The sequence below is a fragment of the Erythrolamprus reginae genome, chromosome 3, assembly GCF_031021105.1.
Source record: "Erythrolamprus reginae isolate rEryReg1 chromosome 3, rEryReg1.hap1, whole genome shotgun sequence".
NCBI lineage: Eukaryota > Metazoa > Chordata > Lepidosauria > Squamata > Dipsadidae > Erythrolamprus > Erythrolamprus reginae.
In genome coordinates this window covers 196,893,007-196,907,155 of record NC_091952.1, presented here as the reverse complement: position 1 = coordinate 196,907,155, position 14,149 = coordinate 196,893,007, and the positions used below count along the sequence as shown (strand labels likewise).

At 36.9% G+C, this 14,149-nt stretch overlaps 1 protein-coding gene across 1 annotated transcript in view; it reads right to left on the bottom strand.

Moving 5' to 3' along the window:
• Positions 1–14,149, bottom strand: part of PIEZO2 (piezo type mechanosensitive ion channel component 2) — a 260,086-nt gene that overhangs the window by 21,943 nt on the left and 223,994 nt on the right. The window contains exons 36-42 of the mRNA XM_070747520.1: positions 12,725–12,891; positions 11,747–11,901; positions 10,255–10,425; positions 9,072–9,467; positions 7,719–7,977; positions 3,170–3,352; positions 282–531 (exon numbers count right to left, since the gene is read on the bottom strand). Coding sequence (XP_070603621.1) covers positions 282–531; positions 3,170–3,352; positions 7,719–7,977; positions 9,072–9,467; positions 10,255–10,425; positions 11,747–11,901; positions 12,725–12,891 — 1,581 coding nt within the window. The remainder of the gene's footprint in view (positions 1–281; positions 532–3,169; positions 3,353–7,718; positions 7,978–9,071; positions 9,468–10,254; positions 10,426–11,746; positions 11,902–12,724; positions 12,892–14,149) is intronic.

Here is a 14,149-nt window from a genome sequence, read left to right as displayed (position 1 = left end):
GGCTTACAACATGTTAGCAATAGCACTTTTTAACAGAGCCAGGCTATTGCCCCCACAATCCGGGTCCTCGTTTTACCCACCTCGGAAGGATGGAAGGCTGAGTCAACCTTGAGCTGGTGATGAGATTTGAACCGCTGACCTTCAGATCTACAGTCAGCTTCAGTGGCCTGCAGTATAGCACTCTACCTGCTGCGCCACCCCGGCTTTCTTTCTTTCTTGAAAGAAGAACTTAGGCAAATACAAAACAGTCATGTTTAGAGCCCTGACGCCATCAGTCATACCTCTTTTTGAACGGTGAGAGGAGAAGCTGGATCTCTGTGATAAATGTGAGCCACTGCTTGAACTTTTCCTGCGGATAGCGGTTTGCTGTTCTGGGAAATGGACATGTATGGATTCAACAGATGCTGCCAAATTGACTGATATCAAAGAGTCGGCGGAATCTCTTCTGTATGATTCATCCAACTCATCATCTGAGTCATCTTTACTAGTCCCATTGTCTCCTCCATCTTCCTCATCCCATAATCCATGACACTAAAAAAACAACAACCATCAAGGTATCTTCAGAGTTACTGGTATTATTTATTATAGTTAAATATTGAGTATTTGGGATATTGTTTCACTTGATGGCTTTAGTCTTGTCATCTAACCTCTGATGACATTATTACAAAAAGAATTTCATTTTAATAACTTCTGTGTTATAATCAGTTTTTACTTTCAGAAATACGGTTTAATTTTCCTGTGGGATGATTTTAGTTGAAATGGTGTGCCATGACCTTTAAGGAAGGGTTAGACAATTAGTAGGTGACTGAAGTTTGATTTTTCTTCGGCCTCAAGGATCTGTTGTCGTCAAACATTTCCACACACTCATTATATACATACCATATGCACAGAAAGATACACGTACAAATATTTTTCTCAACTGAGGGACACATTCTTCTTGCCCAACTTCTTTTTACAATACTGGGAGAGAGTAAAATGCTTATCTTCAGAGATTTCTTTAGTAATCGAGAAAGGCAAATGTTTTATTTATTTATTTATTCATTCATTCATTCATTCATTCATTCATTCATTCATTCATTCATTTATGAAAACTCAGGGCGGCTTACAACATATAGAAATGATAGGTTACAATAAGATTAGATCCAACTAAATTAAAATTACATAACTCTCCAAAATCCCTAGTTATATTAAAATCAATCACACCCATTCATACAGCAAACATATAATTGTTTGTTGGCCAGGGGCTAAGATCTAATCAGCCCAAGTCTGGTAACATAAATGAGTCTTAAGACTCTCACAAAAGGCAAGGAGGGTGGGGGCAATATGAATCTCCGGGGTAGCTGGTTCCAGAGGACTGGGAGCCCCACAGAGAAGGCTCCCACCAAACAACATTATCTAGGAGCCTGGAGAAGGCCGACTCTGTGGGACATAACCGGTTGCTGGAATTCATGTGACAGTAGGCAGTCCTGCAAGTAATCTGGTCCGATGCCATGTAATAATAATAATAATAATAATAATAATAATAATTATAATAATAATAATAATAATATATTAGACTTGTATGCCGCCCCTCTCCGAAGACTCGGGGCGGCTCACAACAACAATGAAACAATATAGATACAAATCTAATAATTAAAAACTGTAACTAAAACCCATTACCTTAAAAACAATTGATACTACACAATCATAACCACATATAAATTTCAGGCTTTGTAGAGCATAACCAACACTTTGAATTGAATCCGGAAACCAATTGGCAGTCAATGCAGTCCATGGAGTTTTGGAGAGACATGGGCCTGCCTAGGCAGGCCCATGACCACTCGCGTGGCTGCTTTCTGCAGAATTTGCAGTTTCCAAACACTCTTCAAAGATAGCCCCATGTAGAGAGCATTGCAGTAACTGAACTTCGAAATGATAAGGGCATGAGTGACTGTGAGTAAAGACTCCCTGTCCAGATAGAGCCGCAACTGGTGCACCAGGCAAACCTTGGCAAATGCCCCCTCACCACAGCCGACAGAGGATGTTCCAAGGTCAGCTGGGATCGAGCCATCCTGTCTTGTTGGGGTTGAGCTTGAGCCTGTTAGCACCCATCCAGACCCTAATAGCCTCCAGACACCGGCAAATTACTTCCACTGTTTCACTGAGTTGACATGGGGTGGGGATGTATAGCTGAGTGTCATGACCAACCCCTGAGGAACCCCACAAGGGAGGGACCTATGCGTCGACCTCTGACCCCCTGCTAACACCGACTGTGACTGACCAGAGAGGTAGGAGGAGAACCACTGTAAAACAGTGCCTCCCACTCCCAAACCCTCCAGGCAGTGCAGAAGGATACCATGGTTGATGGTATCAAATGCTGCTGAGAGGTCAAGGAGCACCAGGATAGAGGATAAACTCAAACCCAAAGCAGTTTCTGTGCTGTAGCCGAGCCTGAATCCTGACTGTTGAGGACCCAGATAATTGGCTTCATCTAAGGACTTTTGGAGCTGGAGTGACACCACCTTCTCAACAACCTTCCCAATAAAGGAAGGTTGGAGACAGGACGGTAGTCGTTAAATACAGCTGGATCCAGGGAAGGCTTCTCGAGGAGAGGGTGCACAATTGCGTCCTTGTAGGGAGCCGGAAAGGATCCCTCCCTCAATGAAGCATTGACAATCTCCTGGATCCAGCCCCATGTCAACTCAATGCTGGCTGAAACTAGCCAGGAGGGACATGGGTCCAACAAACAGGTGGTCGAGTTCACAGCTCCCATGCCCTTGTCCACTTCATCAGGTGTTACCAGGTTAAACTCCCCACATACAATAGGACTAAGATGAGCCCCTGTCACCTCGACTGACTCATTGTCAGCCGACACTGCATTCCAATTCCAACCATTAAAATTAAAGAACATAAATCCTTTCCATAGACTCAGCACTGAGATTGAGAGATAAATTGAGCATGAAACCTCTGAGTGATTAAAAAACCCTTGCATAGAGCTGTTTTCTAATAAAGAAAAGTAGGTACCTTCATACATTTTTGAGTCAAGCATGAAGTAAGTTATTCTTTTTTGGTTTAGTGGAGCACTATTTTATTAAAAACAAAAAGAATGGAAATCAGGTATGCTAGAAGGTATACATGCTGACAGTTTTACTATTTTGTCTCCAAAACAAAATAACAAAGAAAAATATACCTTTAAAATAGACCGATGGAAAAACAAAGCAAGTAGTTGAACAAGGTCATAGTGCACATAACCTTCTTTCTTCTCAATGCCAATAATATTAGGAGCAAAATAAGGTCTGTCTTTTTTTAATTCTAACTGTTTATTCCAAGGAAAGAATCCAAATTGGAAAAAATACTTTATCACAATTGTAACCTATTGGGGAGAGAGAGAGACAAAATACTCATTTTCATATTAAACAGGAAAATTAACAAAATCCAGTTTCTTAACAATTGACTGGCAATATAATTCAATTCAATTCAATTCAATTGAATTTATTAGATTTGTATGCTGCCCCTCTCCGAAGACTCGGGGCGGCTCACAACAATAATAAAAACAATATTCCAGCGAAAACAAATCTAACATTAAAAAGCACATAAAACCCTATCATATTTTAAAAAGCAAACAACATATACATACCCAAACATAAATATAAAAAAGCCTGGGGGAAAGGTATCTCAACTCCCCCATGCCTGGCAGTATAGATGGGTCTTGAGTAATTTACGAAAGACAAGGAGTGTGGGGGCAATTCTAATCTCCGGGGGGAGTTGATTCCAGAGGGCCAGGGCTGCCACAAAGAAGGCTCTTCCCCTGGGCCCCACCAAACGACATTGTTTGGTCGACGGGACCCGGAGAAGGCCAACTCTGTGGGACCTTATCATTATTTTCTAGCCCTTATTAAAATCAGTCTAACATGTGGAACAAAATGTCACATGCAGTGGTGGATTATCTTGGCTGGCGGTTTCAAAGAGAGAATGGATAAACATGTATCGAAGGCATTCCACCAGTGGATCCCATACTCAAAAGGTATGGGTGCAACTGGACGATCTCTATAGTGTAAAGTGAAATTTGCACTGTTCATCTGCACTTCCAGTTTCAAAACTGTCTTTGGTTCAGTTTGGAACCAAAGAAGTTTCCACATTCTGAAGCACTGCTGTAAAACAAAACAAAATAGTAGATCCTTGGAACAAACTTCCAGCAGACGTGGTAGATAAATCCACAGTAACTGAATTTAAACATGCCTGGGATAAACATATATCCATCCTAAGATAAAATACAGAAAATAGTATAAGGGCAGACTCGATGGGCCATGAGGTCTTTTTCTGCCGTCAGACTTCTATGTTTCTATGTTTCTATGTTAATATAAATAAAAAAGGACCTAACATGTTCCTCTACAGCAGTGTTTCCCAACCTTGGCAACTTGAAGATATTTGGACTTCAGCTCCCAGAATTCCCCAGCCAGCATTCGCTGGCTGGGGAATTCTGGGAGTTGAAGTCCAAATATCTTCAAGTTGCCAAGGTTGGGAAACACTGCTCTACAGGATTAGGCATTTTAGATGAGGGGAAAGAAAAAAGGAGAAAGAGGAACATTAAGCTGGGAAAATGGCATGGCACAAACTTTATGACCCTAGGAAGAAAAGGGGTGCTAGACTCGAAGCAAAAATATGCATTTGCCATTCCCTTATGCAGATGCGGAGCTTGGCTAGTATTTTTGTTTATACTGAGTCTTTGTAAGACTTTTAGTACATCCTCTCAATTTGTTTAGACTAGGTTTAAAGTCATTGGCACTGAGAATAACAGAAGCTCTTGCGATGGCAAAGAATGGAAAAAGGATTTAGCAGTCTTCTTTGAAAATATTTATGCTTGCATACATGTGTGTGTGTGTGTACACATATAGGTACACACACACATTTTAAAGGGAAATTCTATTCTTTGTAAATGCTCTTGTGTGTCCTTGCAGCAATGAGGAAGGATGTATTCTATCGATGTGTAAGTACCTAGTCGACTTAATAAGGGTTCTGGAGAGAGCTTGGGGTTGTTCCACAGAGTTTGTCCCACAGCCTGGATGAAACCTTATTTGCCTCTTGGAATGAATTGCACCCAGTTTTTCTCATCCTTCTTGGTTTAAAGAGGAGCTTAAAGAGATGAAATGAAGGAGGAGATGCCTAGAATGCTGTTAGGAGATAACACGAGGTGAACCCAGTTCAGTATGACTTAGAGCAGCTAATAGGGGCTATCTCATGGCGGTAAGGGTAGCAAAGCATAATTGATTTTCTGTGCTTAATACATTTGCATATAGTGATCTTGTTTCGAGAATCATGGGCAACAATCTATCTTGAAGAAGTTGGGGCTGGACACCCATTTGCAAGGCAGCTTTGGTGGTAAATTGTTTCTTCAATAGCAATAGCGTTTAGGCTTATATACTGCCCCATAGCATTACTCTCTGGGAGTAATGCTTTTATACTGCTTTTATAGTCTGGGAGTATAAAAGCATTATTATTACTCTCTGGGAGTAATGCTTTTATACTGCTTTTATACTCTGGGATTATTTCCATATTCCCCCAATAATCTGAGTACTCATTCTTAAAAGACTGGAAAGCTGAGTCAATCTTGAGCCCACTCAGGATTGAATTCCTGCAATACTGCATTCTAACCATTGCACCATCAGGGCTGCAGGAGGGAATGGTTTCACCAATATATATACATGTGATAGGCTGTCCCTTTTCAAGAAGCCTTCATTAGACTCAACCATTTTGGACTATTTAAAGAAAATCAAGGCGGTTAGGCTACAATTTCAGAGGACCGTGGGAAAGTGAAATATATGGATTCCCTTTCGGTCAGGTTTCAGGCCTGAGTATGGCACTGAAACAGCACTTTTTTAATGTTTTTGTCTTATTTATTACTTTTATTTTTATTAGTGCCCAGAATATTAGTTATATTTTTTGACATAAACTGATTTAAGTAAAATAATTATCCAGAAGTGATCTGAGTACTTGAATGTGATAACTTCAATTGTCTTAGGAATGTCCATCTCGAACTAGATGATATTGTTAAGAAAAATCTCTGGCTTGCATGAACCAGCTAGGTAACAGCCTGATGAAAAGCCTTTAATAAGAAATGTTGGGAATTTAGGCCTAACAACATGAACAGATAGATTGTAGCTCATGCAACTTAAATATTATTAATTTTTGCGTGCATTAAGCAGTTCATTTAAGGGGCAAGTACAAGTGCACTAGAGTGCCTTCTGTCCCCTGTCCTATTGCTCTCCTATATCTCCTATTCCTTTCTTCTATTCCTATATCTCTTCTTCTATTCTTTCATTGATATGTTCTATTACTATATCTTATTTTCTATTATTTCTTAGATATATTTTACTATGAGTATCTCCTCTATAACCTTCATCATGTATTTTACTATGTGTATATAGATATATACCCACTAAAACCCACATTGTGTATTGGACAAAATAAATAAACAAACAAACAAACAAACAAACAAACTGTGGAAATTTAACAATAAGAAAGATGATTAAAACTACCCACGCCCTTTCTCTGTCAGGGTCACAAGAAAGATTGCATATGCTTTCTAGAATAGCTACCCAAAGCTTACGTTTCATTACATCTAACCATTAGTTATATTACATTGGTGGTTAGTAAAAAAAAAAAAGTCAGAATCCAAAGCCATGAATTGATTGTTAATTTAAATAAATTACAGCTTGCTCAGGCTTGAATTTAACAATTGAAGTTAGTTTAAACCAGAAAGCAGAGGTCTCCAGCAGTGTTCCCTCTAATATTTTGGGGAGGTGGGCAGAAAAGTATAGTGTCTGAGCGGCAGTACCTTCGGGACTGGGCGGCACAGAAATAATAAATAAACAAACAAACAAACAAACAAACAAACAAATAAAAAACCCACCCCCCTGTTTTGCCTCAGAGAATTTCAAAATAAAATACAGTGTTCCCTCGATTTTCGCGGGTTCGAACTTCGCGAAAAGTCTATACCACGGTTTTTCAAAAATATTAATTAAAAAATACTTTGCGGTTTTTCCCCCTATACCACGGTTTTTCCTGCCTGATGATGTCATATGTCATCGCCAAACTTTTGTCTGCTTTTAATAAATATTTTTTTAAATAAACTTTAATAAATAAACATGGTGAGTAATAATCTAAATGGTTGCTAAGGGAATGGAACATTGCAATTTAGGGGTTTAAAGTGTTAAGGGAAGGTTTGTGATACTGTTCATAGCCAAAAATAGTGTATTTACTTCCGTATCTCTACTTCGCGGAAATTTGACTTTCGCGGGCGGTCTTGGAACGCATCCCCCGCGAAAAGCGAGGGAACACTGTACTGTCCTGTGTGTCTATAACAGTGAGCTCATAATAGGGCAACTCTATCAATATCAAAATGCCACTTAAATAGTTGAGCTAGTTTCAAACTAGATTTTGATTTTCTTTCTCTCTTCCTTACTCCCATTCTTTTAATTTCTCTTTTCCTTCCTCTCTTTTTTCTATCTGTTTCTCTCTCTTCCTCTCTTCCTCTCTCTCTCCTTCCCTCTCACTCTTTCCCTCTCGGCTTCTGGGCAGGTTTGGAAAACTCTGAGTTGATGAAGATTTTTAAGTGAGCGATTGCTCACTGCTCAGCTTAGAGGGAACTATGGTCTCCAGTCTCTTTCTAAACCAGAAATTAAGACAACATTTTTGTAACATTGAAAGAGTTGTTCAACAGCTATTGATTAATGACATACCTCAGTATAGATTATAGCTGTCATCCAAAAACGTTTGCTAGGCCTTGGAACAGATAGCATTGCCCAAAGGAAGATGAGGATAGGAAGCACAAGGGTAATTGTGGAGGCAGAGATCATATGATTAAGAATGATCACAAAATAACACACCATTTCTGAGCGGGCTACAAGTGTATTATACAGAGCATAAATAAGAAGCAAATGTCGAGGTTGACCAGAATAGAATTTCTCAGACTCATCTAGTTCCTCATCATGAAACATTCTGTAGGAATAAAATTAGATCCCATGATTTTATATCAAATTACATGTAAACATTTTAAATTAGAATAGAGAACATAGAATAATAGGAAGAAAACTTGGAGGGTTTCTAGTCCAATCCCTACTTATGGCAGGAGATCTTATTCTAGAGAATAATCTGTAAGTAATAGTAAAAGTACTTAGATTTATAGTGCTCTACAACATCAGTATGTCCCCAAAAATCTGGGCCCTTATTTTACTGTCTTTAGAAGGGTTGAAGGCTGAGTCAACCTTGAGTTGGTCAGGATCGAACGCCACGTTGTGGGCAGAGTTAGCCAACAATTCTGCATTCTAACCACTGTTCACCACAGCTCTTGTTAAATAATAACAATGCTACTACATAATAGAGTATTGCTCAAGAGCTATGAAACTATATACTCCTGCTATCTCGCAGGTACTACCCCCCCCCTTTTCTTACCTCATCTAAAATCCTTACTATATTACCTATCTATTAATACATATATCAAAGCACTACTTTATTCTTAAATTACTATATTTCATAGATATAAGACTATGTAAATACGAATATTGAATACAATATAAATATCTATAGATAAATGCTTGAAATGAATATGAATAGAATAGAATAGAATTTTTATTGGCCAAGTGTGACTGGACACACAAGGAATTTGTCTTTGTGCATATGCTCTCAGCGTACGTAAAATAAAATATACATTTGTCAAGAATCATGTGGTATACAACATATATACAACAATATATATGTGTGTGTTACTATGTAAAAAGATTTCTTGCCTCACACCCCTCCTATTTTTCTTTTTGTATTCCCCTTCCCCTTCCCTATTCTTAATAAATTAATAAAGTATATTTTTAACTAAACTAATTTCACAGATCAAGCTATAAACTATACCTTGGCTTGTTTATTTTCCAGTCAAGAAAAAAGCTGGTACCACACAAATCAATTACACTTAAGGAAATCAAGTTGAATCAGGGCATTCTTAGCAAATAAACAGGAAAAATTCCCAATTGCCAAATGTTTCATAAAGAATTTTCATTACCTTTGTAACTAATTTGCATGCTTAATTAATCATGGATACCCACTTGTTAAGTAGTAATTCACTTGCAGTCAGTTCATGTGTCAGAGGAGGCAAAATAGAATCTTCTGGTTTTTCAGACTGATTTTCATCTGGGCTCACTAACATTTGGTTTCTGCTAGATGAATCGTCATGGGAACTATCTAAAGGGAAAAGTTCCAGGCTCACAGCTTTGCTATATGATGGAGGAGGTTCTGCAATGCCATCCAAAGCAGAATAGGATGGCATGTCTGAATCCGATATATATGCAGCTCCTTCAGAATCCATGCAATAATCTTCCATTTCATGTTCCTCTACGGGTTCAGCTTCTGCCTCTTCTCCTTCATGGTCCTCCCCTTCAACCTCTTCAATAGTTTCTGCCGTCCCCTGACGGGAATACAGCATAGTGACTTGAGTAGCCTCACTGTCAAGAATAAGGAAGATTTTTTTTTCAATTTCTCACTTTACAAATAACATTTATTTCCCCTTTTAAAAAAAAATTAAATTTGAGTTGTAGATTCTACAATGGATTTCACTATAATATCAGCACTGACTTCAGTTTTGGAAATATTCACATTCCCTAAATGTTTTCATATTGAAAAAGTTTTGATTTATTTCAGCATTTTATAAGTCATTTTGATTCTGTTCATTAAATAATAACCACCATTGAGATTGTATAATTATGTTGTATGCTATGAAATGTTTTATTTTAATGTACTTTAAGGTATTTTTCTAATGTATTGTTACATATTACATGCGCATGAAGAACAGGTTCGTGATATATGTTTTATAATGTATAAATGAATTGGGATCATACAATGTTCTATCCTATTTGTTTTAAAAAGATCCCTTGTGTCTTGGGCACAGTTAAATATTTTTGTGAGCAATAATGTTAACTGAAGAGAATCAGAATCATAAATATCAGTATCTGAATGCAGCATTCCAAGCTCTCAGTTTAACTAAAAAGTAGAACTATAATCAGGCATATAATTGAGAATCCTGAAAGAAATATATATATATATATATAAAAGGATTAAAGTGAAGGTATGAAAATGACATCAACCACATATTACTATCAGTCAAAACAAGGGAGAACTGCTTCAAATGACTATGCCAATAGTTTTACTTTTAAAAATGCAAACATCATTTTACATTGCCAAAATATATAGTGGTTGGGATAATTGAGTGAAAAGCATGCAAGGATTTAGCACCTTGATACTATACTGCCACTGTCAGCGGATGAGGAGGACATATCCATGCTGTATGTTTTACGAAGCCTAGGTCGTGCACGTTCACTTGTTTTAGGAATAGGGTCTGGACCATCTAAATCATCAAGGGTAGATTGCCTGGACAACAACAGTGTAGTTGCTTCCGTGCAGCAGCTATCAGTGCAAACAATTACAAAGACAATGTTATATACCAATGGCATCCTGATGTGGCTCAATAGTGAACGTGCAGATTGGCCAAGCAAAATACCAATAGAGACATAGACAAAAAAGGATTTAATGGAAGATAACAAGCTTTTTAATGCCAAAGTAGAATATTCTTATTCTAATAATCACACAAAATCGGTAATAACAAAATGTGAAGCCAGGAGAAATTAGGATGTAAGCTGATTTATGGTGTAAGACTAATGGAATCCATGCATTCTACTAAGATAGATAAAATGCATCATTTTTAGCTTTTTCAATCTATCAGTAAAATTTGATCCGTAGCTAAAAATGTTGCAGTTGAGATACTTACAATAAGCAGGCACTACAAATCGATATTTTAAAAAGATATAGCCAAATATATTAAAGTTATTGTAAATAGCCTATACTAAAACTAAAAGGGTGCTATATAATTTTAAGTTCCAAATATTGATCTTAAAAAAAAAATCAATTGTCTTTATTTCAGTGTAGCCAAAATCATTTTGGGAGGTTTTAATTGTATTTTTCTCCCGCTTAGAAATGTACATACCTCAGAACAATGAAACAAACTAGAAATAAATAATATTTAAGCAGAAGCTTTTAAAAATAGATAGTAGATACTCATTTTTCATGATACTAGTTGAGACAGTTTTTGAAGAAAAATGTTTTTCTCTAAAATGAATTAAGAATTTTTTTTTACAAAATCTGCACATAAGACCCCAGAGTCATATGAACATGTTTTGTCCATATGCTCCAGCCTTTAAAAAATGGACATTTTGTGCATAGAATAACAAATAAAAAAGTTCCTCCAAATGAGAAATACTTATAGGATCAGAGTCAATTCTCAAATGGAACATATCTCTGCAACAATAATCTCTTGTAATGTTGCAAAAATAAATGATATGGGAATATGATATAATATGGGGATCAGTTTGACTACAGATCACTGAGTTTAGGGATTTGCTGTCTGAGAATAATTTGTGGACTCTCATATTCTTTTAATACACCTGGATATTGTATATTAAAGGTGTGAACTTTTTGGCACGTTTATTAAAAATCACACCAAAAATAATAGTTTATTAGATAGAAACACTATTGCTTCATATACTCTTAACGTTAAAAAATTGAAGAGGAAGTAGTCATATGTTGGCTATCATCTTTTAAATAGTTTGGTACAAGATTCTGTTTTACTTTAGCATCATTTGCAAGCTAAGCTTCATTGCTAGATGTTTATATAGTTATGAAGTTCATCCTCTCTATATTTAGAATTATTGTGCTCATTGTAAGAGAATACCTGGATTCACTGTCCCGAGAAGCTGCTGATTCTAAACTTCCAGTCCTCTCAGCCTGTCCAGGCTCATAAATTTCATCCAATCCTGATTCCCTAGAAAGTTTCATCATATGGTTCTGGTAATACATATGGATACTCTCTCGAGTTGGAACATTTCCCTGAGAAGGAAAATGTAAAATTTAGGAAATTAAGCAGGCTAACATTTAGGAGACAAATCAGGGCAGTAGAAAAAAGTCTAATAAAGATCCCTGGTTTGTCAATTGTTTTGTGAGAACTTTTTTTAAAAGTGAAAGAAATAAGCCCAAAGTTATTGTAAAGTCAATTAAGAATCTCATGAATATGAGACTCTAATGAATGCTCTAATATTGTTTTCTTTCAATGTCATTCCTAAGACTTCCTCCATACTCTATGACAACACAAAAGGCACAAAACTAAACTAAAACCAAAACTACAGGGTTCCCTTGATTTTCGCGGGGGATGCATTCCGAGACTGCCTGCGAAAGTCGAATTTCCGCAAAGTAGAGATGTGGAAGTAAATACACTATTTTTGGCTATGAACAGTATCACAAGCCATCCCTTAACACTTTAAACCCCTAAAGTGCAATTTCCCATTCCCTTAGCAACCATTTAGATCATTACTCACCATGTTTATTTATTAAAGTTTATTAAAAAATATTTATTAAAGTCGGATGAAAGTTTGGCAATGACATATGATGTCATCGGACGGGAAAAACTGTGGTATAGGGAAAAAACCCGCAAAATATTTTTTAATTAATATTTTTGAAAAACCGCGGTAGAGACTTTTTGCGAAGTTCGAACCCGCGAAAATCGAGGGAACACTGTATTCATTTTAGCATGTCAGAAAAGAAGAAAATACAATGCAGTTACTATTTACAAGATTCTAACCACCCTCCAACTGATAAATTAAATGAAACCTGAGATCACATTTCATTTGAAAAATCAATGAACATGTTGTAGTACCTTTTTTATTTCTCTAGTTAGCATGCATCTCTCAATTCTTAATACTGTGGAGATATCAATGTGCTCTCTTGAAATTGAATTTAGCCATGTTGTAAAACTGTCTATTGTTGCCAGAAAAAGAACCCAGGTAAACTTCAAAATGTTATAGATTCTTTTAAAAATATTATCTGGGGAAGAAATAAGAAAACATGCTTTTCAAAATAATACTCAAAACAGTAAAAAACATGCTTTTCAAAATAATACTCAAAACAGTAAACAGTTGTGAATGTTACAACAAAATCAGATCCAAAATCAGATCAAATATACTGTGTCTATTTATTGTTAGATGATGCTGGGAACTTTGCTCCGCTTACGTGAAAAAGTTTATTGCCAGATGTTTCTTAAATGTTGCATTTGGCTTTAAAATCACTTTGTAGTCAATATATTCTAAGAGTGCAAGTAATTCTATGTATTACTTGCATTCTTAGCAGTATTTTTCAAAAAATTAGTGACTGGCATGAAAAATGATTATGACTGCAATACCTTTAAGCTGAAAATGGTACCTGAACAACTTGCCAGACTCAAACTAATGTGTTCTGCCGGCTCTTGGCACGAGCCTCTAATTAAATGCAAAAGTAACCAAAACAGACACACACAAAGGAGAAGTCCACAATACTTTCTTTATCCACAGAAAAATAGAAGCAAAACCCTCTTTTTGCAATCAAAGGGCTCACTTGTAAAACAAACAGACTTGAAGGCAGTGAATTAACAAAAAAAACAGACTCAAAGCAATTAACCAGTAGATGTGAAGTCGTCACAGCTACTCTCCTTCAGACTTTGTTTAACTCACATGGTTAACTATGATTTACGTTCAGAGTCCAGATATCAAAGCACAGGGTCCCTGGAGAATCCGAAGAGCCAAGGCAGATCCACAATCACAAACAGATAATCTTCCACAATGAGAGGCCGGCATGCTGCCCATTTAACAACAGCCCTAATTAGTTGAACCACACCCCACCACAGGTGAACTCTCTTATCTTTTGTAATACCTCCATAGCTGCTCTTTCCTATTCAAGGCTCTTTGTCTACGTACATCAATAAATAATAATAATAATAATAATAATAATAATAATAATAATAATAATAATAATTTGTTAGATTTGCATGCTGCCCCTCTCTGAAGACTCGGGGCGGCTCACAACAATAATAAAAACAATGTTACAGTGGAACAAATCTAATATTAAAAGAGAAAAAACATATAAAACCCCATCATTTAAAACCAAACAACACATACATACCAAACATAAAATATAAAAGCCTGGGGGAGGTGTCTCAGTTCCCCCATGCTTGGTGATATAGGTGGGTCTTGAGTAATTTATGAAATACAAGAAGGGTGGGGGCAGTTCTAATCTCCGGGTGAAGTTGATTCCAGAGGGACGGGGCCGC